The sequence below is a fragment of the Rhinoderma darwinii genome, unplaced genomic scaffold (genome assembly GCF_050947455.1).
Source record: "Rhinoderma darwinii isolate aRhiDar2 unplaced genomic scaffold, aRhiDar2.hap1 Scaffold_3908, whole genome shotgun sequence".
Taxonomy (NCBI): Eukaryota; Metazoa; Chordata; class Amphibia; order Anura; family Rhinodermatidae; genus Rhinoderma; species Rhinoderma darwinii.
This window is the reverse complement of record NW_027463531.1, coordinates 38546-65501: the sequence shown is the minus strand read 5'-3', so window position 1 is coordinate 65501 and position 26956 is coordinate 38546. Positions and strand designations below refer to the sequence as shown.

Here is a 26956-nt window from a genome sequence, read left to right as displayed (position 1 = left end):
GGATACAGTCATATTATACGGTCATATATAGAAGTGGCCCAGGATACAGTCATATTATACGGTCATATATAGAAGTGGCCCAGGATACAGTCATATTATACGGTCATATATAGAAGTGGTCCAGGCTACAGTCATATTATACGGTCATATATAGAAGTGGTCCAGGATACAGTCATATTATACGGTCATATATAGAAGTGGTCCAGGATACAGTCATATTATACGGTCATATATAGGAGTGGCCCAGGATACGGTCATATAATACGGTCATATATAGAAGTGGTCCAGCATACAGTCATATTATACGGTCATATATAGAAGTGGTCCAGGATACGGTCATATTATACGGTCATATATAGAAGTGGTCCAGGCTACAGTCATATTATACGGTCATATATAGAAGTGGTCCAGGATACAGTCATATTATACGGTCATATATAGAAGTGGTCCAGGATACAGTCATATTATACGGTCATATATAGAAGTGGCCCAGGATACAGTCATATTATACGGTCATATATAGACGTGGTCCAGGATACAGTCATATTATACGGTCATATATAGAAGTGGCCCAGGATACAGTCCTATTATACGGTCATATATAGAAGTGGTCCAGGATACAGTCATATTATACGGTCATATATAGAAGTGGTCCAGGATACAGTCATATTATACGGTCATATATAGAAGTGGCCCAGGATACAGTCATATTATACGGTCATATATAGAAGTGGCCCAGGATACAGTCATATTATACGGTCATATATAGAAGTGGCCCAGGATACAGTCATATTATACAGTCATATATAGAAGTGGTCCAGGATACAGTCATATTATAACGTCATATATAGAAGTGGCCCAGGATACAGTCATATTATAACGTCATATATAGAAGTGGTCCAGGATACAGTCATATTATACGGTCATATATAGAAGTGGCCCAGGATACAGTCATATTATACGGTCATATATAGAAGTGGCCCAGGATACAGTCATATTATACAGTCATATATAGAAGTGGTCCAGGATACAGTCATATTATAACGTCATATATAGAAGTGGCCCAGGATACAGTCATATTATAACGTCATATATAGAAGTGGTCCAGGATACAGTCATATTATACGGTCATATATAGAAGTGGCCCAGGATACAGTCATATTATACGGTCATATATAGAAGTGGCCCAGGATACAGTCATATTATACAGTCATATATAGAAGTGGTCCAGGATACAGTCATATTATAACGTCATATATAGAAGTGGTCCAGGATACAGTCATATTATACGGTCATATATAGAAGTGGTCCAGGATACAGTCATATTATACAGTCATATATAGAAGTGGTCCAGGATACAGTCATATTATACAGTCATATATAGAAGTGGTCCAGGATACAGTCATATTATACGGTCATATATAGAAGTGGTCCAGGATACAGTCATATTATACAGTCATATATAGAAGTGGTCCAGGATACAGTCCTATTATACGGTCATATATAGAAGTGGCCCAGGATACAGTCATATTATACAGTCATATATAGAAGTGGTCCAGGATACAGTCATATTATAACGTCATATATAGAAGTGGCCCAGGATACAGTCATATTATAACGTCATATATAGAAGTGGTCCAGGATACAGTCATATTATACGGTCATATATAGAAGTGGCCCAGGATACAGTCATATTATACGGTCATATATAGAAGTGGCCCAGGATACAGTCATATTATACAGTCATATATAGAAGTGGTCCAGGATACAGTCATATTATAACGTCATATATAGAAGTGGTCCAGGATACAGTCATATTATACGGTCATATATAGAAGTGGTCCAGGATACAGTCATATTATACAGTCATATATAGAAGTGGTCCAGGATACAGTCATATTATACAGTCATATATAGAAGTGGTCCAGGATACAGTCATATTATACGGTCATATATAGAAGTGGTCCAGGATACAGTCATATTATACAGTCATATATAGAAGTGGTCCAGGATACAGTCCTATTATACGGTCATATATAGAAGTGGCCCAGGATACAGTCATATTATACGGTCATATATAGAAGTGGTCCAGGATACAATCATATTATACAGTCATATATAGAAGTGGTCCAGGATACAGTCCTATTATACGGTCATATATAGAAGTGGCCCAGGATACAGTCCTATTATACGGTCATATATAGAAGTGGCCCAGGATAAGGTCATATTATACGGTCATATATAGAAGTGGCCCAGGATACAGTCATATTATAACGTCATATATAGAAGTGGTCCAGGATACAGTCATATTATACGGTCATATATAGAAGTGGCCCAGGATACAGTCATATTATACGGTCATATATAGAAGTGGTCCAGGATACAGTCATATTATACGGTCATATATAGAAGTGGCCCAGGATACAGTCATATTATACGGTCATATATAGAAGTGGCCCAGGATACAGTCATATTATACGGTCATATATAGAAGTGGTCCAGGATACAGTCCTATTATACGGTCATATATAGAAGTGGCCCAGGATACAGTCATATTATAACGTCATATATAGAAGTGGCCCAGGATACAGTCATATTATAACGTCATATATAGAAGTGGTCTAGGATACAGTCATATTATACGGTCATATATAGAAGTGGCCCAGGATACAGTCATATTATAACGTCATATATAGAAGTGGCCCAGGATACAGTCATATTATACGGTCATATATAGAAGTGGCCCAGGATACAGTCATATTATACAGTCATATATAGAAGTGGCCCAGGATACAGTCATATTATACAGTCATATATAGAAGTGGCCCAGGATACAGTCATATTATACGGTCATATATAGAAGTGGTCCAGGATACAGTCATATTATACGGTCATATATAGAAGTGGCCCAGGATACAGTCATATTATACGGTCATATATAGACGTGGCCCAGGATACAGTCATATTATACGGTCATATATAGAAGTGGCCACTATAACTGTGCTCCATAATGCTGCCTCCACCGTGCTCCATAATGCCACCCCCGTGCTCCATAATGCTGCTTCCACCGTGCTCCATAATGCCTCCCACACTGTGCTCCATAATGCCGCCTCCACCGTGCTCCATAATGCTGCTTCCACCGTGCTCCATAATGCTGCCTCCACCGTGCTCCATAATGCTGCCTCCACCGTGCTCCATAATGCTGCCTCCACCGTGCTCCATAATGCTGCCTCCACCGTGCTCCATAATGCTGCCTCCACCGTGCTCCATAATGCTGCCTCCACCGTGCTCCATAATGCCACCCCCGTGCTCCATAATGCTGCTTCCACCGTGCTCCATAATGCCTCCCACACTGTGCTCCATAATGCCGCCTCCACCGTGTTCCATAATGCTGCTTCCACCGTGCTCCATAATGCTGCCTCCACCGTGCTCCATAATGCCACCCCCGTGCTCCATAATGCTGCTTCCACCGTGCTCCATAATGCCTCCCACACTGTGCTCCATAATGCCGCCTCCACCGTGCTCCATAATGCTGCTTCCACCGTGCTCCATAATGCTGCCTCCACCGTGCTCCATAATGCTGCCTCCACCGTGCTCCATAATGCTGCCTCCACCGTGCTCCATAATGCTGCCTCCACCGTGCTCCATAATGCTGCCTCCACCGTGCTCCATAATGCTGCCTCCACCGTGCTCCATAATGCCACCCCCGTGCTCCATAATGCTGCTTCCACCGTGCTCCATAATGCCTCCCACACTGTGCTCCATAATGCCGCCTCCACCGTGCTCCATAATGCTGCTTCCACCGTGCTCCATAATGCTGCCTCCACCGTGCTCCATAATGCCACCCCCGTGCTCCATAATGCTGCTTCCACCGTGCTCCATAATGCCTCCCACACTGTGCTCCATAATGCCGCCTCCACCGTGCTCCATAATGCTGCTTCCACCGTGCTCCATAATGCTGCCTCCACCGTGCTCCATAATGCCGCCCCCACCGTGCTCCATAATGCCGCCTCCACCGTGCTCCATAATGCTGCCTCCACTGTGCTCCATAATGCTGCCTCCACCGTGCTCCATAATGCTGCCTCCACCGTGCTCCATAATGCTGCCCCGCCGTGCTCCATAATGCTGCCTCCACCGTGCTCCATAATGCTGCCTCCGCCGTGCTCCATAATGCTGCCTCCGCCGTGCTCCATAATGCCTCCCCCACTGTGCTCCATAATGCTGCCTCCACCGTGCTCCATAATGCTGCCTCCGCCGTGCTCCATAATGCTGCCTCCGCCGTGCTCCATAATGCCTCCCCCACTGTGCTCCATAATGCTGCCTCCGCCGTGCTCCATAATGCTGCCTCCACCGTGCTCCATAATGCTGCCTCCGCCGTGCTCCATAATGCTGCCTCCGCCGTGCTCCATAATACCTCCCCCACTGTGCTCCATAATGCTGCCTCCACCGTGCTCCATAATGCTGCCTCCACCGTGCTCCATAATGCTGCCTCCGCCGTGCTCCATAATGCTGCCTCCACCTTTTGGCAGACTGGATGTAGGTCTTGGTATAACATGGCCGGGCTTGGATGTTTTTCTTGTTAGAAAAGGCTTCCGTCTTGCCACCCTCCCCCACAGCCCAGACATATGAAGAATATGGGAGATTGTTGTCACATGTACTACACAACCAGAACCTGCCAGAAAGTCCTGAGCTCCTTTAATGTTGCTGTAGACCTCTTGGTAGCCTCCCGGACCAATTTTCGTCTTGTCTTTTCATCAAGTTTTGAGGGACGTCCAGTTCTTGGTAATGTCACTGTTCTGCCAAATATAATCCACTTCTTGATGACGTCTTCACTGTGTTCCATGGTAGATCTAATGCCTTGGAAATTCTTTGGTACCCTTCTCCTGACTGATGCCTTTCTACAATCCGATCCCTTTGACGTGTTTTTACAGATCACGACTTTTACTGTCACATGTAACACATGTGACCGCGGTGACCGAATTCTTTATGACATTTCCCACTTTTATCTGGAGAATATTTATCAATCTCTGCAGCGGTTTTTCTGACGTAGAAAAGTCGTATTTTGGGCAAAACTTGTTTTATGGGCAAATATTTTGTGTATTTTCTTTTTATAAAATGAAACACAGTTTAATGTCGGCCCGAGAAATTCGCTATAATTTACAGCCAGAACTGGTTTACCCCTCAGGAAATCTCTGCGCAGCGAAATCACGGAAAAGAACGATATTTATTTAACTTGTCCTGAGGGCCGAGGCCTCCACAGCCGGTGGAGGTCGCAATCCAGGCCAGAGATGCGCCTCATTTATACCACAGTGTGCACCGAGATGGTATGTGCAGACGTAGCGTAAACGTCCCGAAAAACGGCCGAAATATCGGAAGCAGAACGCCTCCAAATATCTGCCCATTGATTGCAATGGAAAAAACGGCGTTCTGTTCCGACGGGGCGTTTTTTACACGGCCTTTTTTCAAAACGGCCACGTAAAAAAATGGCCGCGAATAAGAAGTGCAGGTCACTCGTTGAGCCGTTTTTGAAGCCGTATTCATTGTTAGGGTTTGTGCACACGTAGTGTTTTCAGCTGTAAACGTCCCGAAAAAAAGGCTGAAAAATCGGAAGCAGAACGCCTCAAAACGGCCGCAAAAAACAAAAAATGCGAGTGGCTTAAAAAACGTCTGAAAATCAGGAGCGGTTTACCCTTGAAAAGCTCCGTATTTTCAGACGTTTTTGAGTTTGTGTGTGAACAGAGCCTGAAAAACGGCTAATAATGCGGGGGTCGAACGCCTCCGAACATCTGCCCATTGATCTCAATGGGGAAAACTGCGTTCCGTTCCCACGGCGTGATTTTTACCCCATAAAAAAGAACCGCATGTCACTTCTTGATCCGTTTGTGGAGCCGTTTTCATGGTCAGGGTTTGTGCACACGTAGTGTAAACGTCCCGAAAAATCGGAAGCCGAACGCCTCCAAACATCTGCCCATTGATTGTAATAGGAAAACGGCGTTCTGTTACGACGGGCCGTTTTTTGAAACATTTTGAAAAACGCCATGTAAAAAAACGGCCACGAAAAAGAAGTGCAGGTCACTCCTTGGGAGGTTTCTGGAGCCGCTTTTCAAAGACTATAAAAAAACAGCTCCAAAAAGGCTGCGAAAAACGAAGCGAAACTCGCGACTTTGATTAAAAAACGTCTGAAAATCAGGAGCGGTTTTCCCTTGAAGCTCCTCCGTATTTTCAGACGTTTTTGGATAAGGTGTGAACAGAGCCTCAATCCAGGACCGTAATGGGTGGGGGGCGTATTTAGTTAATAAAACACGCCCCCTTTCTCTGATTGGCTGATACCCACTCGTTTTATATAAAGTCTGAAGACGGAGCAGCTGCTGTGACATTTCACTCGGGAGCTGAGGGACGATGGCGGCTGAGGTGAGGGACGGGGCTCCGGGGCGGGGGAGTGAGTGACGGGTCACCGGGACGGGGGAGTGAGTGACGGGTCACCGGGACGGGGGAGTGAGTGTCGGGTCACCGGGACGGGGGGGGAGGTGTCGGGTCTGCGGGACGAGGGGGAGGTGTCGGGTCTCCGGGACGGGGGAGTGAGTGACGGGTCTCCGGGACGGGGGTTACTCCGGCTCTTCGGGCGGAATGTCTTTGCTTTCTTGTGTATTTGCGGTCACTTTTTCCTATAGAAGGAGCGGGGACTCCGTGGCGCGGGGTGTGGTCGGGTCGGGTATAACGGTTCTCCCCGGGAGATGAGGCTCCGCCCAGTCCTGATGTTTAACTCTTTCTTTCCTCTTCAGCAGCTCGTGGCGTTTAACTCTTTGCTCCAATTCCAGAATGTTTGCTCCGGTCCCTGTATAATGACGAGGGTCCCTGTATAATGATGAGGGTGGTGGTCCCTGTATAATGATGAGGGTGGTGGTCCCTGTATAATGATGAGGGTGGTGGTCCCTGTATAATGATGAGGGTCCCTGTATAACGATGAGGGTGGTGGTCCCTGTATGATCCGGTTCCTCTGGGTGGGATCGGCTGCGGTCTCTCTCGTGACTTCTCTCCTATATTTAGGCTCCTCCCTCGGCCGTTAACTCTTCGTTGTTCTTCTCCATGTTCAGGGTTTAGTTGTGACAAATCTCCATTTGGAACCCGGTCACTGTGTGGAGATCAAGGGCTTCATCCCCCCGGACTGTAAAGGGTAACGTAGATCTGATCCCCCGCTGCAAGTCCTGAGCTGTGTGTGTGTGTAGAGGTGTAGGGGTGTGTGTGTAGAGGGGTGTGTGTGTGTAGAGGGGTGTGTGTGTGTGTGTGTAGAGGGGTGTGTGTGTGTGTGTAGAGGGGTGTGTGTGTGTGTGTAGAGGGGTGTGTGTGTGTAGAGGGGTGTGTGTGTAGAGGGGTGTGTGTGTGTGTGTAGAGGGGTGTGTGTGTGTGTGTAGAGGGGTGTGTGTGTGTGTGTAGAGGGGTGTGTGTGTAGAGGGGTGTGTGTGTAGAGGGGTGTGTGTGTGTGTGTAGAGGGGTGTGTGTGTGTAGAGGGGTGTGTGTGTGTAGAGGGGTGTGTGTGTGTAGAGGGGTGTGTGTGTGTAGAGGGGTGTGTGTGTGTAGAGGGGTGTGTGTGTGTAGAGGGGTGTGTGTGTGTAGAGGGGTGTGTGTGTGTAGAGGGGTGTGTGTGTGTAGAGGGGTGTGTGTGTGTGTGTGTGTAGAGGGGGGGGGTGTGTGTGTGTGTAGAGGGGGGGGGGGTGTGTGTGTGTAGAGGGGGGTGTGTGTGTAGAGGTGTAGGGGTGTGTGTGTGTAGGGGTGAGTGTGGGTGTGTAGAGGTAGGAGTGAGTGTGTGTGTGTGTGTGTGTGTAGGTCGGCTGGTGTTTGGTGGGTCACTCAGACCTGGAGTGTTTAACCCCTTGAGTCTTGGACGTTCTCTTCTACTTTGGACTTGACACGACGTCTTTTCTATTTTCAGCTTTGCAATAAATTTGGGGGAGAACGCCTCGCACTTCCTTCTCCACTTCAACCCTCGTTTTGACCTTCATGGAGACGTCCAAAAAATAGTCTGCAATTCCAAGGAGGCCGATTGTTGGGGATCAGAACAAAGAGAAGATTCCTTCCCCTTCCAGCAGGGGGCAGAGACCACGGTGAGAGGTTTAGTTTTCCTGTGAGGGGTTTGTTGGGGTTTTGGTTATTTCATGTTTGCGGGGGGAACTTGTGGCTGATCTTCCTCGTTCTCTCGGCTGACGCTCCGTTTTGCTGTTTTCTCAGATTTGCTTCGAGTACCAGTCGGATAAGATCACTGTGAAGTTGTCCTCAGGGGAGCAGTTCTCCTTCCCTGTCCGCGTGGCCCTGTCCTCACTCTCGTTCCTCTCCCTGGAAGGCATTCGCTTCAAGTCCATTACAACGGAGTAGCCTCTTCATCCACCTGAATCCATCCGCTCGCTGTGCAGCCTCCTGACTCTGTGCACCATCCGCTCGCTGTGCAGCCTCCTGACTCTGCGCCATCCGCTCGCTGTGCAGCCTCCTGACTCTGCGCCATCCGCTCGCTGTGCAGCCTCCTGACTCTGCACCATCCGCTCGCTGTGCAGCCTCCTGACTCTGCGCCATCCGCTCGCTGTGCAGCCTCCTGACTCTGCGCCATCCGTGTAGAACACAATCCCAGACCCTTCTCGGGAGTTTTGCTCCTGGTTTCCCTTCTCTTCCCCTCCGCCTTGGCCGTTATTGCCCTGAAGTGCCAGGTTATGACTTTCAAACACGACCGCTGCTTTTGCTTCACTACAGGAGTTGAGTCCACGCTGAACAGATTAGATTGTGAGCTGCGTGGACAGGGACCCGTGCGGGTCATGCTTTGTGGTGCTGCATGTAAAATGATAATAAATGCCGTCAGCTCTTATGTGTGATACGTCAGCGGGTGTTTCCTTGTTCTGTTCCACGTGTCCTGGGAATCTTTGTTGCCGGTGACCGCACTGTCCACGTTCCTCTACCACGGGTTACGGGGGGGGGGCACACTGACCCGGCCATGTTACTGTGGCACTTCTGAGCATGAATTTGGGTAACGGGCTTTGTCTCGATCTCGGCTAGTTGGATAATTTAATGCCTAGAGTCGTGTCCAACTTTATTTTTCCCTTCTAACGGCGGCTGAACAGAAACTCCAGGAAACAAGTCTTTTTGCCCAAGTGTCTCATGTCCTGAATACAGAACTGGATGGCAAACCAGAACCGGCTCGGGGGGGGGGGACGCCAAGGCGTGGGCTCTGGGGGGGGGGGGGACACGCTAAGGTGTGGGCGGCTCGGAGCAGATGGAAGATGCAGCAGAGTTTATCCGGCCTCTGACCACGCGCTGCAGTGAGATCGCACAATGAAAGTCACGCTAAAGGAGTTTTCCAGAGATAAAATTGCTGTTTTATCCTGTAAAGCAATAAATGTGGGGGGGGTGTGACTTTTCCCCCGCCTGTCCGCACTCATGTGACCGCTGCCTCCCCTTCACTCCCGTCGCTGCTCCGTCTGATGCCGGAACTCGTAGCAGCGATTCAGGATCTAGTCGAGTGATTGGGACTGTGTGAGATCAGAGATTTCGGTGTTCCTGGCACTGGAGGTGGTTACAGGCGGCCACAACCCAAATTGTTCCATCACCAGTGCCCAGGACCGGGGTTTCATGGAGCCGTCGGAGGACGTCATTCTGAGGTCTATCACCCGTCCAGCCGCACTGCCACATCTCTATACACACCGCATTCCAGATTATTATGCAAATGTTATTTTTCGCTGATTTTCCTAAATAGTCGATGCAATGACGGTCATTATAATCTTCAGCATCAACCGCTGGAGGATAATGAGAACAAAACATTGTAAAGAGACGTAAAATGGTCATTTGTAGAATTTGCAGCATCAGGAGGTCATATTTACAGACATCACCTGCACAAGTTACATGTTACACAGGACCCTTCTCTGATATCACCCGCACAGCACAAGTTACATGTTACACAGGACCCTTCTCTGATATCACCTGCACAGCACAAGTTACATGTTACACAGGACCCTCCTCTGATATCCCCTGCACAAGTTACATGTTACATGTTACACAGGACCCTCCTCTGATATCACCTGCACAGCACAAGTTACATGTTACACAGGACCCTTCTCTGATATCACCTGCACAGCACAAGTTACATGTTACACAGGACCCTTCTCTGATATCACCTGCACAGCACAAGTTACATGTTACACAGGACCCTCCTCTGATATCACCTGCACAGGACAAGTTACATGTTACACAGGACCCTTCTCTGATATCACCTGCACAGCACAAGTTACATGTCACACAGGACCCTCCTCTGATATCACCTGCACAGCACAAGTTACATGTTACACAGGACCCTCCTCTGATATCACCTGCACAGCACAAGTTACATGTTACACAGGACCCTTCTCTGATATCACCTGCACAGGACAAGTTACATGTTACACAGGACCCTCCTCTGATATCACCTGCACAGCACAAGTTACATGTTACACAGGACCCTCCTCTGATATCACCTGCACAGCACAAGTTACATGTTACACAGGACCCTTCTCTGATATCACCTGCACAGCACAAGTTACATGTTACACAGGACCCTCCTCTGATATCACCTGCACAGGACAAGTTACATGTTACACAGGACCCTTCTCTGATATCACCTGCACAGCACAAGTTACATGTTACACAGGACCCTTCTCTGATATCACCTGCACAGCACAAGTTACATGTTACACAGGACCCTCCTCTGATATCACCTGCACAGGACAAGTTACATGTTACACAGGACCCTCCTCTGATATCACCTGCACAGCACAAGTTACATGTTACACAGGACCCTCCTCTGATATCACCTGCACAGCACAAGTTACATGTTACACAGGACCCTTCTCTGATATCACCTGCACAGCACAAGTTACATGTTACACAGGACCCTCCTCTGATATCACCTGCACAGCACAAGTTACATGTTACACAGGACCCTTCTCTGATATCACCTGCACAGGACAAGTTACATGTTACACAGGACCCTCCTCTGATATCACCTGCACAGCACAAGTTACATGTTACACAGGACCCTTCTCTGATATCACCTGCACAGCACAAGTTACATGTTACACAGGACCCTCCTCTGATATCACCTGCACAGGACAAGTTACATGTTACACAGGACCCTCCTCTGATATCACCTGCACAGCACAAGTTACATGTTACACAGGACCCTCCACTGATATCACCTGCACAGGACAAGTTACATGTTACACAGGACCCTTCTCTGATATCACCTGCACAGCACAAGTTACATGTTACACAGGACCCTCCTCTGATATCACCTGCACAGCACAAGTTACATGTCACACAGGACCCTTCTCTGATATCACCTGCACAGCACAAGTTACATGTTACACAGGACCCTTCTCTGATATCACCTGCACAGCACAAGTTACATGTTACACAGGACCCTTCTCTGATATCACCTGCACAGGACAAGTTACATGTTACACAGGACCCTCCTCTGATATCACCTGCACAGCACAAGTTACATGTTACACAGGACCCTCCTCTGATATCACCTGCACAGGACAAGTTACATGTTACACAGGACCCTCCTCTGATATCACCTGCACAGGACAAGTTACATGTTACACAGGACCCTCCTCTGATATCACCTGCACAGCACAAGTTACATGTTACACAGGACCCTTCTCTGATATCACCTGCACAGCACAAGTTACATGTTACACAGGACCCTCCTCTGATATCACCTGCACAGGACAAGTTACATGTTACACAGGACCCTCCTCTGATATCACCTGCACAGCACAAGTTACATGTTACACAGGACCCTTCTCTGATATCACCTGCACAGCACAAGTTACATGTTACACAGGACCCTTCTCTGATATCACCTGCACAGGACAAGTTACATGTTACACAGGACCCTCCTCTGATATCACCTGCACAGCACAAGTTACATGTTACACAGGACCCTTCTCTGATATCACCTGCACAGCACAAGTTACATGTTACACAGGACCCTCCTCTGATATCACCTGCACAGGACAAGTTACATGTTACACAGGACCCTCCTCTGATATCACCTGCACAGCACAAGTTACATGTTACACAGGACCCTCCACTGATATCACCTGCACAGGACAAGTTACATGTTACACAGGACCCTTCTCTGATATCACCTGCACAGCACAAGTTACATGTTACACAGGACCCTCCTCTGATATCACCTGCACAGCACAAGTTACATGTCACACAGGACCCTTCTCTGATATCACCTGCACAGCACAAGTTACATGTTACACAGGACCCTTCTCTGATATCACCTGCACAGCACAAGTTACATGTTACACAGGACCCTTCTCTGATATCACCTGCACAGCACAAGTTACATGTTACACAGGACCCTTCTCTGATATCACCTGCACAGCACAAGTTACATGTTACACAGGACCCTCCTCTATCACCTGCACAGCACAAGTTACATGTTACACAGGACCCTTCTCTGATATCACCGGCACAGGACAAGTTACATGTTACACAGGACCCTCCTCTGATATCACCTGCACAGCACAAGTTACATGTTACACAGGACCCTCCTCTGATATCACCTGCAAAGCACAAGTTACATGTTACACAGGACCCTTCTCTGATATCACCTGCACAGGACAAGTTACATGTTACACAGGACCCTCCTCTGATATCACCTGCACAGCACAAGTTACATGTTACACAGGACCCTCCTCTGATATCACCTGCACAGCACAAGTTACATGTTACACAGGACCCTCCTCTGATATCACCTGCACAGCACAAGTTACATGTTACACAGGACCCTTCTCTGATATCACCTGCACAGGACAAGTTACATGTTACACAGGACCCTCCTCTGATATCACCTGCACAGCACAAGTTACATGTTACACAGGACCCTTCTCTGATATCACCTGCACAGCACAAGTTACATGTTACACAGGACCCTTCTCTGATATCACCTGCACAGCACAAGTTACATGTTACACAGGACCCTCCTCTGATATCACCTGCACAGGACAAGTTGCATGTTACACAGGACCCTCCTCTGATATCACCTGCACAGCACAAGTTACATGTTACACAGGACCCTTCTCTGATATCACCTGCACAGCACAAGTTACATGTTACACAGGACCCTCCTCTGATATCACCTGCACAGGACAAGTTACATGTTACACAGGACCCTTCTCTGATATCACCTGCACAGCACAAGTTACATGTTACACAGGACCCTCCTCTGATATCACCTGCACAGCACAAGTTACATGTTACACAGGACCCTCCTCTGATATCACCTGCACAGCACAAGTTACATGTTACACAGGACCCTTCTCTGATATCACCTGCACAGCACAAGTTACATGTTACACAGGACCCTTCTCTGATATCACCTGCACAGCACAAGTTACATGTTACACAGGACCCTCCTCTGATATCACCTGCACAGCACAAGTTACATGTTACACAGGACCCTCCTCTGATATCACCTGCACAGCACAAGTTACATGTTACACAGGACCCTCCTCTGATATCACCTGCACAGCACAAGTTACATGTTACACAGGACCCTTCTCTGATATCACCTGCACAGCACAAGTTACATGTTACACAGGACCCTTCTCTGATATCACCTGCACAGGACAAGTTACATGTTACACAGGACCCTCCTCTGATATCACCTGCACAGCACAAGTTACATGTTACACAGGACCCTCCTCTGATATCACCTGCACAGCACAAGTTACATGTTACACAGGACCCTTCTCTGATATCACCTGCACAGGACAAGTTACATAGGACCCCTTCTCTGATATCACCTGCACAGCACAAGTTACATGTTACACAGGACCCTTCTCTGATATCACCTGCACAGCACAAGTTACATGTTACACAGGACCCTTCTCTGATATCACCTGCACAGCACAAGTTACATGTTACACAGGACCCTTCTCTGATATCACCTGCACAGCACAAGTTACATGTTACACAGGACCCTTCTCTGATATCACCTGCACAGGACAAGTTACATGTTACACAGGACCCTCCTCTGATATCACCTGCACAGCACAAGTTACATGTTACACAGGACCCTTCTCTGATATCACCTGCACAGGACAAGTTACATGTTACACAGGACCCTTCTCTGATATCACCTGCACAGGACAAGTTACATGTTACACAGGACCCTTCTCTGATATCACCCGCACAGCACAAGTTACATGTTACACAGGACCCTTCTCTGATATCACCTGCACAGCACAAGTTACATGTTACACAGGACCCTTCTCTGATATCACCTGCACAGCACAAGTTACATGTTACACAGGACCCTTCTCTGATATCACCTGCACAGGACAAGTTACATGTTACACAGGACCCTTCTCTGATATCTCCTGCACAGGACAAGTTACATGTTACACAGGACCCTTCTCTGATATCACCTGCACAGGACAAGTTACATGTTACACAGGACCCTTCTCTGATATCACCCGCACAGCACAAGTTACATGTTACACAGGACCCTTCTCTGATATCACCCGCACAGGACAAGTTACATGTTACACAGGACCCTTCTCTGATATCACCTGCACAGCACAAGTTACATGTTACACAGGACCCTCCTCTGATATCACCTGCACAGCACAAGTTACATGTTACACAGGACCCTTCTCTGATATCACCTGCACAGCACAAGTTACATGTTACACAGGACCCTCCTCTGATATCACCTGCACAGGACAAGTTACATGTTACACAGGACCCTCCTCTGATATCACCTGCACAGGACAAGTTACATGTTACACAGGACCCTTCTCTGATATCACCTGCACAGCACAAGTTACATGTTACACAGGACCCTTCTCTGATATCACCCGCACAGGACAAGTTACATGTTACACAGGACCCTCCTCTGATATCACCTGCACAGGACAAGTTACATGTTACACAGGACCCTTCTCTGATATCACCTGCACAGCACAAGTTACATGTTACACAGGACCCTTCTCTGATATCACCTGCACAGGACAAGTTACATGTTACACAGGACCCTTCTCTGATATCACCTGCACAGGACAAGTTACATGTTACACAGGACCCTTCTCTGATATCACCCGCACAGGACAAGTTACATGTTACACAGGACCCTTCTCTGATATCACCCGCACAGCACAAGTTACATGTTACACAGGACCCTTCTCTGATATCACCTGCACAGGACAAGTTACATGTTACACAGGACCCTCCTCTGATATCACCTGCACAGCACAAGTTACATGTTACACAGGACCCTTCTCTGATATCACCTGCACAGCACAAGTTACATGTTACACAGGACCCTTCTCTGATATCACCCGCACAGCACAAGTTACATGTTACACAGGACCCTTCTCTGATATCACCTGCACAGCACAAGTTACATGTTACACAGGACCCTTCTCTGATATCACCTGCACAGCACAAGTTACATGTCACACAGGACCCTTCTCTGATATCACCTGCGCAGGACAAGTTACATGTTACACAGGACCCTCCTCTGATATCACCTGCACAGGACAAGTTACATGTTACACAGGACCCTCCTCTGATATCACCTGCACAGGACAAGTTACATGTTACACAGGACCCTCCTCTGATATCACCTGCACAGCACAAGTTACATGTTACACAGGACCCTCCTCTGATATCACCTGCACAGGACAAGTTACATGTTACACAGGACCCTTCTCTGATATCACCTGCACAGCACAAGTTACATGTTACACAGGACCCTTCTCTGATATCACCTGCACAGCACAAGTTACATGTTACACAGGACCCTTCTCTGATATCACCTGCACAGCACAAGTTACATGTTACACAGGACCCTTCTCTGATATCACCTGCACAGGACAAGTTACATGTTACACAGGACCCTTCTCTGATATCACCTGCACAGCACAAGTTACATGTTACACAGGACCCTTCTCTGATATCACCTGCACAGCACAAGTTACATGTTACACAGGACCCTTCTCTGATATCACCTGCACAGGACAAGTTACATGTTACACAGGACCCTCCTCTGATATCACCTGCACAGGACAAGTTACATGTTACACAGGACCCTTCTCTGATATCACCTGCACAGCACAAGTTACATGTTACACAGGACCCTCCTCTGATATCACCTGCACAGCACAAGTTACATGTTACACAGGACCCTTCTCTGATATCACCTGCACAGGACAAGTTACATGTTACACAGGACCCTTCTCTGATATCACCTGCACAGCACAAGTTACATGTTACACAGGACCCTTCTCTGATATCACCCGCACAGGACAAGTTACATGTTACACAGGACCCTTCTCTGATATCACCTGCACAGGACAAGTTACATGTTACACAGGACCCTCCTCTGATATCACCTGCACAGGACAAGTTACATGTTACACAGGACCCTTCTCTGATATCACCTGCACAGCACAAGTTACACAGGACCCTTCTCTGATATCACCTGCACAGGACAAGTTACATGTTACACAGGACCCTTCTCTGATATCACCCGCACAGGACAAGTTACATGTTACACAGGACCCTTCTCTGATATCACCTGCACAGGACAAGTTACATGTTACACAGGACCCTTCTCTGATATCACCTGCACAGGACAAGTTACATGTTACACAGGACCCTTCTCTGATATCACCTGCACAGCACAAGTTACACAGGACCCTTCTCTGATATCACCTGCACAGGACAAGTTACATGTTACACAGGACCCTTCTCTGATATCACCCGCACAGGACAAGTTACATGTTACACAGGACCCTTCTCTGATATCACCTGCACAGGACAAGTTACATGTTACACAGGACCCTTCTCTGATATCACCTGCACAGCACAAGTTACATGTTACACAGGACCCTTCTCTGATATCACCCGCACAGGACAAGTTACATGTTACACAGGACCCTTCTCTGATATCACCTGCACAGGACAAGTTACATGTTACACAGGACCCTTCTCTGATATCACCTGCACAGGACAAGTTACATGTTACACAGGACCCTCCTCTGATATCACCTGCACAGCACAAGTTACATGTTACACAGGACCCTCCTCTGATATCACCTGCACAGGACAAGTTACATGTTACACAGGACCCTTCTCTGATATCACCTGCACAGCACAAGTTACATGTTACACAGGACCCTTCTCTGATATCACCTGCACAGCACAAGTTACATGTTACACAGGACCCTTCTCTGATATCACCTGCACAGGACAAGTTACATGTTACACAGGACCCTCCTCTGATATCACCTGCACAGCACAAGTTACATGTTACACAGGACCCTTCTCTGATATCACCTGCACAGGACAAGTTACATGTTACACAGGACCCTTCTCTGATATCACCTGCACAGGACAAGTTACATGTTACACAGGACCCTCCTCTGATATCACCTGCACAGGACAAGTTACATGTTACACAGGACCCTTCTCTGATATCACCTGCACAGGACAAGTTACATGTTACACAGGACCCTCCTCTGATATCACCTGCACAGCACAAGTTACATGTTACACAGGACCCTTCTCTGATATCACCTGCACAGCACAAGTTACATGTTACACAGGACCCTTCTCTGATATCACCTGTACAGGACAAGTTACATGTTACACAGGACCCTTCTCTGATATCACCTGCACAGCACAAGTTACATGTCACACAGGACCCTTCTCTGATATCACCTGCACAGGACAAGTTACATGTTACACAGGACCCTTCTCTGATATCACCTGCACAGGACAAGTTACATGTTACACAGGACCCTCCTCTGATATCACCTGCACAGCACAAGTTACATGTTACACAGGACCCTTCTCTGATATCACCTGCACAGGACAAGTTACATGTTACACAGGACCCTTCTCTGATATCACCTGCACAGGACAAGTTACATGTTACACAGGACCCTTCTCTGATATCACCTGCACAGCACAAGTTACATGTTACACAGGACCCTCCTCTGATATCACCTGCACAGCACAAGTTACATGTTACACAGGACCCTTCTCTGATATCACCTGCACAGGACAAGTTACATGTTACACAGGACCCTTCTCTGATATCACCTGCACAGCACAAGTTACATGTTACACAGGACCCTCCTCTGATATCACCTGCACAGCACAAGTTACATGTTACACAGGACCCTCCTCTGATATCACCTGCACAGCACAAGTTACATGTCACACAGGACCCTTCTCTGATATCACCCGCACAGGACAAGTTACATGTTACACAGGACCCTTCTCTGATATCACCTGCACAGCACAAGTTACATGTTACACAGGACCCTCCTCTGATATCACCTGCACAGAACAAGTTACATGTTACACAGGACCCTCCTCTGATATCACCTGCACAGCACAAGTTACATGTTACACAGGACCCTTCTCTGATATCACCTGCACAGGACAAGTTACATGTTACACAGGACCCTTCTCTGATATCACCTGCACAGCACAAGTTACATGTTACACAGGACCCTTCTCTGATATCACCTGCACAGCACAAGTTACATGTTACACATGTTACATGTCAGAATCGCCTCCCAGAGCTTCTGTTTTGATGTGAACGGCCTCCCACCCTCATAGATATTCTGCTTGAGGAGGCTCCAAAGGTTCTCAATAGGGTTGATGTCAGGGGAACATGGGGGCCACACCATGAGTTTCTCTCCTTTTATTCCCATAGCAGCCAATGACACAGAGGTATTCTTTGCAGCATGAGATGGTGCATTGTCATGCATGAAGATAATTTTGCTACGGAAGGCACGGTTCTTTTTGTACCACTGAAGAAAGTGGTCAGTCAAACTCTACGTACTTTGCAGAGGTCATTTTCACACCGTCAGCGACCTCCTTGCTGACGTCGCAGCCTTGTTGGGACATGGTGGCCATTCACCAACCATCCACTACTCCATCCATCTGGACCATCCAGGGTTGCACGGCACTCATCAGTAAACAGCACGGTTTGAAAATTAGTCTTCATGTATTTCTGAGCCCACTGCAACCGTTTCTGCTTGTGAGCATTGTTTAGGGGTGTCCGAATAATAGCTTTATGCACACTGGCAAACCTCTGGAGGATCCTACACTTTGAGGTTCGCGGGACTCCAGAAGCACCAGCGGATTCAAATACCTCTTTGCTGCTTTGCAATGGCATTTTAGCAGCTGCTCTCCTAATCCTATTAATTTGTCTGGCAGAAACCTTCCTCATTATGCCTTTATCTGAATGAACCCATCTGTGCTCTGAATCAGCCACTAATCTTTTCACAGTACGATGATCACGCTTAAAGAGGCTCTGTCACCAGATTTTGCAACCCCTATCTGCTATTGCAGCAGATAGGCGCTGCAATGTAGATTACAGTAACGGTTTTATTTTTAAAAAACGAGCATTTTTGGCCAAGTTATGACCATTTTTGTATTTATGCAAATGAGGCTTGCAAAAGTACAACTGGGCGTGTTGAAAAGTAAAAGTACATCTGGGTGTGTATTATGTGTGTACATCGGGGCGTGTTTACTACTTTTACTAGCTGGGCGTTCTGATGAGAAGTATCATGCACTTCTCTTCACAACGCCCAGCTTCTGACAGTGCAGACACAGCCGTGTTCTCGAGAGATCACGCTGTGTCGTCACTCACAGGTCCTGCATCGTGTCGGCCATATCAGCACCAGAGGCTACAGTTGATTCTGCAGCAGCATCAGCGTTTGCAGGTAAGTAGCTACATCGACTGCAGAATCATCTGTAGCCTCTGGTGCCGACACGATGCAGGACCTGTGAGTGACGTCTCAGCGTGATCTGCCAGAAGCTGGGCGTTCTGAAGAGAAGTGGATGATACTTCTATACACAACGCCCAGCTAGTAAAAGTAGTAAACACGCCCCGATGTACACACATAATACACGCCCCGATGTACACACATAATACACGCCCCGATGTACACACATAATACACGCCCCGATGTACACACATAATACACGCCCCGATGTACACACATAATACACGCCCCGATGTACACACATAATACACGCCCCGATGTACACACATAATACATGCCCCGATGTTACACACACATAATACACGCCCCGATGTTACACACACATAATACACGCCCCGATGTACACACATAATACACGCCCCGATGTACACACATAATACACGCCCAGTTGTACTTTTACTTTTCAACACGCCCAGTTGTACTTTTGCAAGCCTCATTTGCATAAATACAAAAATGGTCATAACTTGGCCAAAAATGCTCGTTTTTTAAAAATAAAAACGTTACTGTAATCTACATTGCAGCGCCTATCACATGCAATAGCAGATCGGGGCTGCAAAATCTGGTGACAGAGCCTCTTTAAGTTTTCTTGAAATATCCACTGTTTTCATGCCTTGTCCAAGGTATTGCACTATTTCACGCTTTTCGGCAGCAGAGAGATCCTTGTTCTTTCCCATATTGCTTGAAACCTGTGGCTGCTTAATCCTTTGATTGGGCGACACCTGGCAAACTAATTATCACAGGTGTCTGAGATTGATTACAGTGATCCAAGACACAGACACTAGACCAGCCATGAGTTTCTTTGAAAAACTAATCATTAAATGTTTATGACACTTCAATCCAATGTGCAGAATAATTTGGAACACGGCGTATACAGAACGTGCTCATGGTAGAAGATACAAGTTATGTGATTTGATAGGTTAATACTGAATCATCCCATAAGGAATAGACCACGTCCGTGACTGATGAGGGTCCTCTGATGGGTCTGACCCTAATCCAGGGGAGGGGTCCATGTTTTTATTTTCTTATAGGTTCCCTATTATAATATTTAGATGTGGACTCCGTTCAGTACAATATTGGTGCGCTGGGGTGTGTACTGAGGGGTGGAAAGTTGTGTGACACACGCAGAGGAGACCACGTTTTGCCTAAATACACAGGATTATTGCACAGACATGGATTGCGTTAGGGACCGTGAGGTACCGGTTTGAAGGGGGTGCAAAAATGCATGCTAGGTCATCAATTTGAAAGGGGTTTTGCTCAAAGGCTCCATGAATTAGGCCTGCCACCCACTCGCCTTTACATACTGTACCTCCCCTGCTCTCCGGCGCCGCCCACCAATGAAATTGCTCTCTGCCTTACGTCTTATCTACCTGCCACTGGCTAAGGCCCACTTCAAATAACACTATTTTCCTTTCGTAGGAGGTATAAGTTCGGAACTCTCTGGGCAGAGCACTACTTGAAGCTCTGTGCCCAGGGAAGCTTCTGATGTCATTGTCCATATATGAACAGTGATGTCGGGGGCTCTCAACTATGGAGTCCATCGTCCGAGCACTATCCATATAAGAAAAGTGACGTCTGGGCTCCTCCAGTCCCAGAGGACCCAGCCAGAGTGCTTATGATGCCCTAGCGAGGGACTCTGTAGTTGAAAGCCCCTAACATCACTGTCCATATATGGACAGTGATGTCAGGGGGTTCTCCAGGAGCGGGTGCCTCAAGTGGAGTGCTGCCTGATGCTCTGGCCCTGGTAAAGCTCCCCCATGTATACATTTAACATATACCTCTGACTGATGGCATACATAAAGGTCCTGTTGGACTGAAACGTCGCACCGGTGATTAAAAAGCTGATATATACTGGAAGTGCTGTCTCCTCGTCCGGTTTTGTCTATCTGATGCCATACAGTGGCATCCATCACACAAGGGTTCCCATCTTAAAAAGTTATTCAGGATGGAATAGTGTATTCTACTGCATCATTCCACCCCCCCCCCCTAAAAGCTATAGCGACGTATACCAGCCCGGCAGAGCTCGAGAGGGGACACTTCTGGCCTCCGTTGGGGTAATGGAGTGCTATGAACACATTTAGCGCATACAGCGGCAGTTTTCCGATGTAAAGGTTTGGCTAAATTATATTCCAGTATCCACCAATAAAAGGGAGGCAGTATTGGCAGAGGCTGTGCAAGTACGGCGGAGCCTTCAGACCAACGACCAGCAGCACAGACGTGAGGAGGAGGGAAGACCCTGCTGTAGCATAGGTAGGGGATGTCAGCAGAACTATACACGGATTGTGTGAGGTCTTTATTCACTGACAGCATCGGTGGCAGCGGGACTTGTAAGGGTATGTACACACTTACAAAAAACGGCTGTAAAATACGGAGCGGATTTTCAGGCGTTTTTTAAGCATCAAGTGTTTTTTATGGCCGTTTTTCTAGCTGTTTTTCTATTGACCCAATGAAACTGCTCTGAAAAGGGCTCAAGAAGTGACGCCGCTTCTTTTTTATGGGGGGTTTTTTTACACGTCGTTTTCCCCCTCCAGATGTTGGAGGTATTCAGCCCCCGTATCTTCTGCTGTTTTTCGGGGCGTTTATGAAATGAGGTCACGTGAAAATACCCAAAGTGTGGTCAGCTGAGGCAGCGAGTGAGTATGACGGGGTCAGAACGCTGCTTCCCCGCGGTACTGTGATCAGGCCATCATTTCAACAACTGGACTGTCAGAACCAGGGAGAACCGTCCAGATCCCCCCCACAGTGGAAAATCTCTCCAGTCATCAAGAGATTCAGGATTTATTCGTATGTGCGTCGCCACTCCGTGTTGTAGTGCCAGAAACCCAGCACAATGCGGGAAAGCCGTTCACTAAACAGACCGCGTGAACGTGGAGCTTTAATATGGCTTTCTAAATACGGCTTAAAGAGGCTGTCACCAGATTCTCACACCCCAATCTCCTATTGCATGTGATCGGCGCTGCAATGTAGAGAACAGGAACGTGGGTTTTTTTTTTTTAAACGTTCATTTTTGGCCAAGTTATGAGCATTTTTATATTTATGCAAATGAGGTTTGAAATGGACAACTGGGCGTGTTTTTTTCGTTATGTCCAACTGGGCGTGTATTGTGTGTTTAACTGGGAGTGTTTACGTGTATGACGCTGACCAATCAGTGACCAGTCAGCGTCATACACTCCTCTCCATTCATTTACACAGCAGTGATGGACCTGGAGCCGGCACATTTCTATAGAGCTGGACCTGGAGCCGGCACATTTCTATAGAGCTGGTCCTGGAGCCGGCACATTTCTATAGAGCTGGACCTTGAGCCAGCACATTTCTATAGAGCTTGTCCTGGAGCCGGCACATTTCTATAGAGCTGGTCCTGGAGCCGGCACATTTCTATAGAGCTGGACCTTGAGCCGGCACATTTCTATAGAGCTGGTCCTGGAGCCGGCACATTTCTATAGAGCTTGTCCTGGAGCCGGCACATTTCTATAGAGCTGGTCCTGGAGCCGGCACATTTCTATAGAGCTGGTCCTGGAGCCGGCACATTTCTATAGAGCTGGTCCTGGAGCCGGCACATTTCTATAGAGCTGGTCCTGGAGCCGGCACATTTCTATAGAGCTGGTCCTGGAGCCGGCACATTTCTATAGAGCTGGTCCTGGAGCCGGCACATTTCTATAGAGCTGGACCTTGAGCCGGCACATTTCTATAGAGCTGGTCCTGGAGCCGGCACATTTCTATAGAGCTGGACCTGGAGCCGGCACATTTCTATAGAGCTGGTCCTGGAGCCGGCACATTTCTATAGAGCTGGACCTGGAGCCGGCACATTTCTATAGAGCTGGTCTTGGAGCCGGCACATTTCTATAGAGCTGGACCTGGAGCCGGCACATTTCTATAGAGCTGGTCCTGGAGCCGGCACATTTCTATAGAGCTGGACCTTGAGCCGGCACATTTCTATAGAGCTGGTCCTGGAGCCGGCACATTTCTATAGAGCTTGTCCTGGAGCCGGCACATTTCTATAGAGCTGGTCCTGGAGCCGGCACATTTCTATAGAGCTGGACCTTGAGCCGGCACATTTCTATAGAGCTGGTCCTGGAGCCGGCACATTTCTATAGAGCTTGTCCTGGAGCCGGCACATTTCTATAGAGCTGGTCCTGGAGCCGGCACATTTCTATAGAGCTGGTCCTGGAGCCGGCACATTTCTATAGAGCTGGTCCTGGAGCCGGCACATTTCTATAGAGCTGGTCCTGGAGCCGGCACATTTCTATAGAGCTGGTCCTGGAGCCGGCACATTTCTATAGAGCTGGACCTTGAGCCGGCACATTTCTATAGAGCTGGTCCTGGAGCCGGCACATTTCTATAGAGCTGGACCTGGAGCCGGCACATTTCTATAGAGCTGGTCCTGGAGCCGGCACATTTCTATAGAGCTGGACCTGGAGCCGGCACATTTCTATAGAGCTGGTCTTGGAGCCGGCACATTTCTATAGAGCTGGACCTGGAGCCGGCACATTTCTATAGAGCTGGTCCTGGAGCCGGCACATTTCTATAGAGCTGGACCTTGAGCCGGCACATTTCTATAGAGCTGGTCCTGGAGCCGGCACATTTCTATAGAGCTGGTCCTGGAGCCGGCACATTTCTATAGAGCTGGACCTGGAGCCGGCACATTTCTATAGAGCTGGTCCTGGAGCCGGCACATTTCTATAGAGCTGGACCTGGAGCCGGCACATTTCTATAGAGCTGGTCTTGGAGCCGGCACATTTCTATAGAGCTGGTCTTGGAGCCGGCACATTTCTATAGAGCTGGACCTGGAGCCGGCACATTTCTATAGAGCTGGTCCTGGAGCCGGCACATTTCTATAGAGCTGGTCCTGGAGCCGGCACATTTCTATAGAGCTGGACCTGGAGCCGGCACATTTCTATAGAGCTGGTCCTGGAGCCGGCACATTTCTATAGAGCTGGTCCTGGAGCCGGCACATTTCTATAGAGCTGGTCTTGGAGCCGGCACATTTCTATAGAGCTGGTCCTGGAGCCGGCAGGTGCGGTATATGATTATTACGCTGCGTCTTCTTTCTCTATTTACTTAATAAAACTTCTATTCATAGAAATAAAATTGTAATGAGACGTTCTGCGCCCTCGAGAGCATGAGATGTAAATATTCCAGCAGAAGAGACTCGCAGGATCCGGATCATGGAGGATATTGCGGAGCTTCAAAAGATTCTACTGCCAATAAACAGATCATATGAGCGAAGGAAAACAGCTGCAGAGGAATCAGAAACTCATGACCCCTCACGTGACCAGGAAAGAGCTGCTTCATATAGGTTTCCAATGCTGGAATAATGTCAACTCTACGCCTCACTATTCTGTGCTCCATACATCACCACCCTGTGCTCCACGTCACCTCCTCACCACCCTGTGCTCCATACATCACCACCCTGCGCTCCACGTCACCTCACCACCCTGTGCTCCATACATCACCACCCTGTGCTCCACGTCACCTCCTCACCACCCTGTGCTCCACGTCACCTCCTCACCACCCTGTGCTCCATACATCACCACCCTGTGCTCCACGTCACCTCCTCACCACCCTGTGCTCCACGTCACCTCCTCACCACCCTGTGCTCCATACATCACCACCCTGTGCTCCACGTCACCTCCTCACCAGCCTGTGCTCCACGTCACCTCCTCACCACCCTGTGCTCCACGTCACCTCCTCACCACCCTGTGCTCCACGTCACCTCCTCACCACCCTGTGCTCCACGTCACCTCCTCACCACCGTCCCAGGCTGAGGCCGACGTCACCTCTTCACCACCCTGTGCTCCACGTGACATCACCACCCTATGCTCCACGTCACCTCACCACCCTGTGCTCCACGTCACCTCCTCACCACCCTGTGCTCCACGTCACCTCCTCACCACCCTGTGCTCCATACATCACCACCCTGTGCTCCACGTCACCTCCTCACCACCCTGTGCTCCATACATCACCACCCTGCGCTCCACGTCACCTCACCACCCTGTGCTCCATACATCACCACCCTGCGCTCCACGTCACCTCACCACCCTGTGCTCCATACATCACCACCCTGTGCTCCACGTCACCTCCTCACCACCCTGTGCTCCACGTCACCTCCTCACCACCCTGTGCTCCATACATCACCACCCTGTGCTCCACGTCACCTCCTCACCAGCCTGTGCTCCACGTCACCTCCTCACCACCCTGTGCTCCACGTCACCTCCTCACCACCCTGTGCTCCACGTCACCTCATCACCACCCTGTGCTCCACGTCACCTCCTCACCACCCTGTGCTCCACGTCACCTCCTCACCACCCTGTGCTCCATACATCACCACCCTGTGCTCCACGTCACCTCCTCACCAGCCTGTGCTCCACGTCACCTCCTCACCACCCTGTGCTCCACGTCACCTCCTCACCACCCTGTGCTCCACGTCACCTCATCACCACCCTGTGCTCCACGTCACCTCCTCACCACCCTGTGCTCCACGTCACCTCCTCACCACCGTATGCTCCACGTGACCTCACCACCCTGTGCTCCACGTCACCTCCTCACCACCCTGTGCTCCATACATCACCACCGCACCAGCCTGAGGCCCACGTCACCTCCTCACCATCCTGTGCTCCATACATCACCACCGCACCAGCCTGAGGTCCACGTCACCTCCTCACCATCCTGTGCTCCACGTCACCTCCTCACCACCCTGTGCTCCATACATCACCACCACACCAGCCTGAGGCCCACGTCACCTCCTCACCACCGCACCAGCCTGAGGCCCACGTCACCTCCTCACCACCCTGTGCTCCACGTGACCTCACCACCCTGTGCTCCACGTCACCTCCTCACCACCCTGTGCTCCATGTCACCTCCTCACCACCCTGTGCTCCATACATCACCACCGCACCAGCCTGAGGCCCACGTCACCTCACCACCCTGTGCTCCACGTGACCTCACCACCCTGTGCTCCACGTGACCTCCTCACCACCCTGTGCTCCACGTCACCTCCTCACCACCCTGTGCTCCATACATCACCACCGCACCAGCCTGAGGCCCACGTCACCTCCTCACCATCCTGTGCTCCATACATCACACCGCACCAGCCTGAGGCCCACGTCACCTCA

The 26956-nt window shown here is 48.7% G+C and overlaps 1 protein-coding gene across 1 annotated transcript; it reads left to right on the top strand.

Moving 5' to 3' along the window:
- The first annotated feature begins 6323 nt into the window (after nt 1-6323).
- LOC142708451 (galectin-1-like) lies at nt 6324-8851 on the top strand. Its single transcript, XM_075848374.1, has 4 exons — nt 6324-6411; nt 7095-7174; nt 7931-8102; nt 8227-8851. The coding sequence occupies exons 1-4, from the start codon at nt 6400-6402 to the stop codon at nt 8368-8370; spliced, it is 408 nt and encodes a 135-aa protein (XP_075704489.1). The 5' UTR covers nt 6324-6399; the 3' UTR covers nt 8371-8851.
- The last annotated feature ends 18105 nt before the right edge of the window (nt 8852-26956 follow it).

Bases quoted from the DNA above. Each gene is read 5' to 3' on its own strand.
- LOC142708451 (XM_075848374.1), top strand. The intron at 7,175-7,930 runs GTAACGTAGATC...TTCTATTTTCAG, and splicing joins ATCCCCCCGGACTGTAAAGG to CTTTGCAATAAATTTGGGGG. The intron at 8,103-8,226 runs GTGAGAGGTTTA...CTGTTTTCTCAG, and splicing joins AGCAGGGGGCAGAGACCACG to ATTTGCTTCGAGTACCAGTC.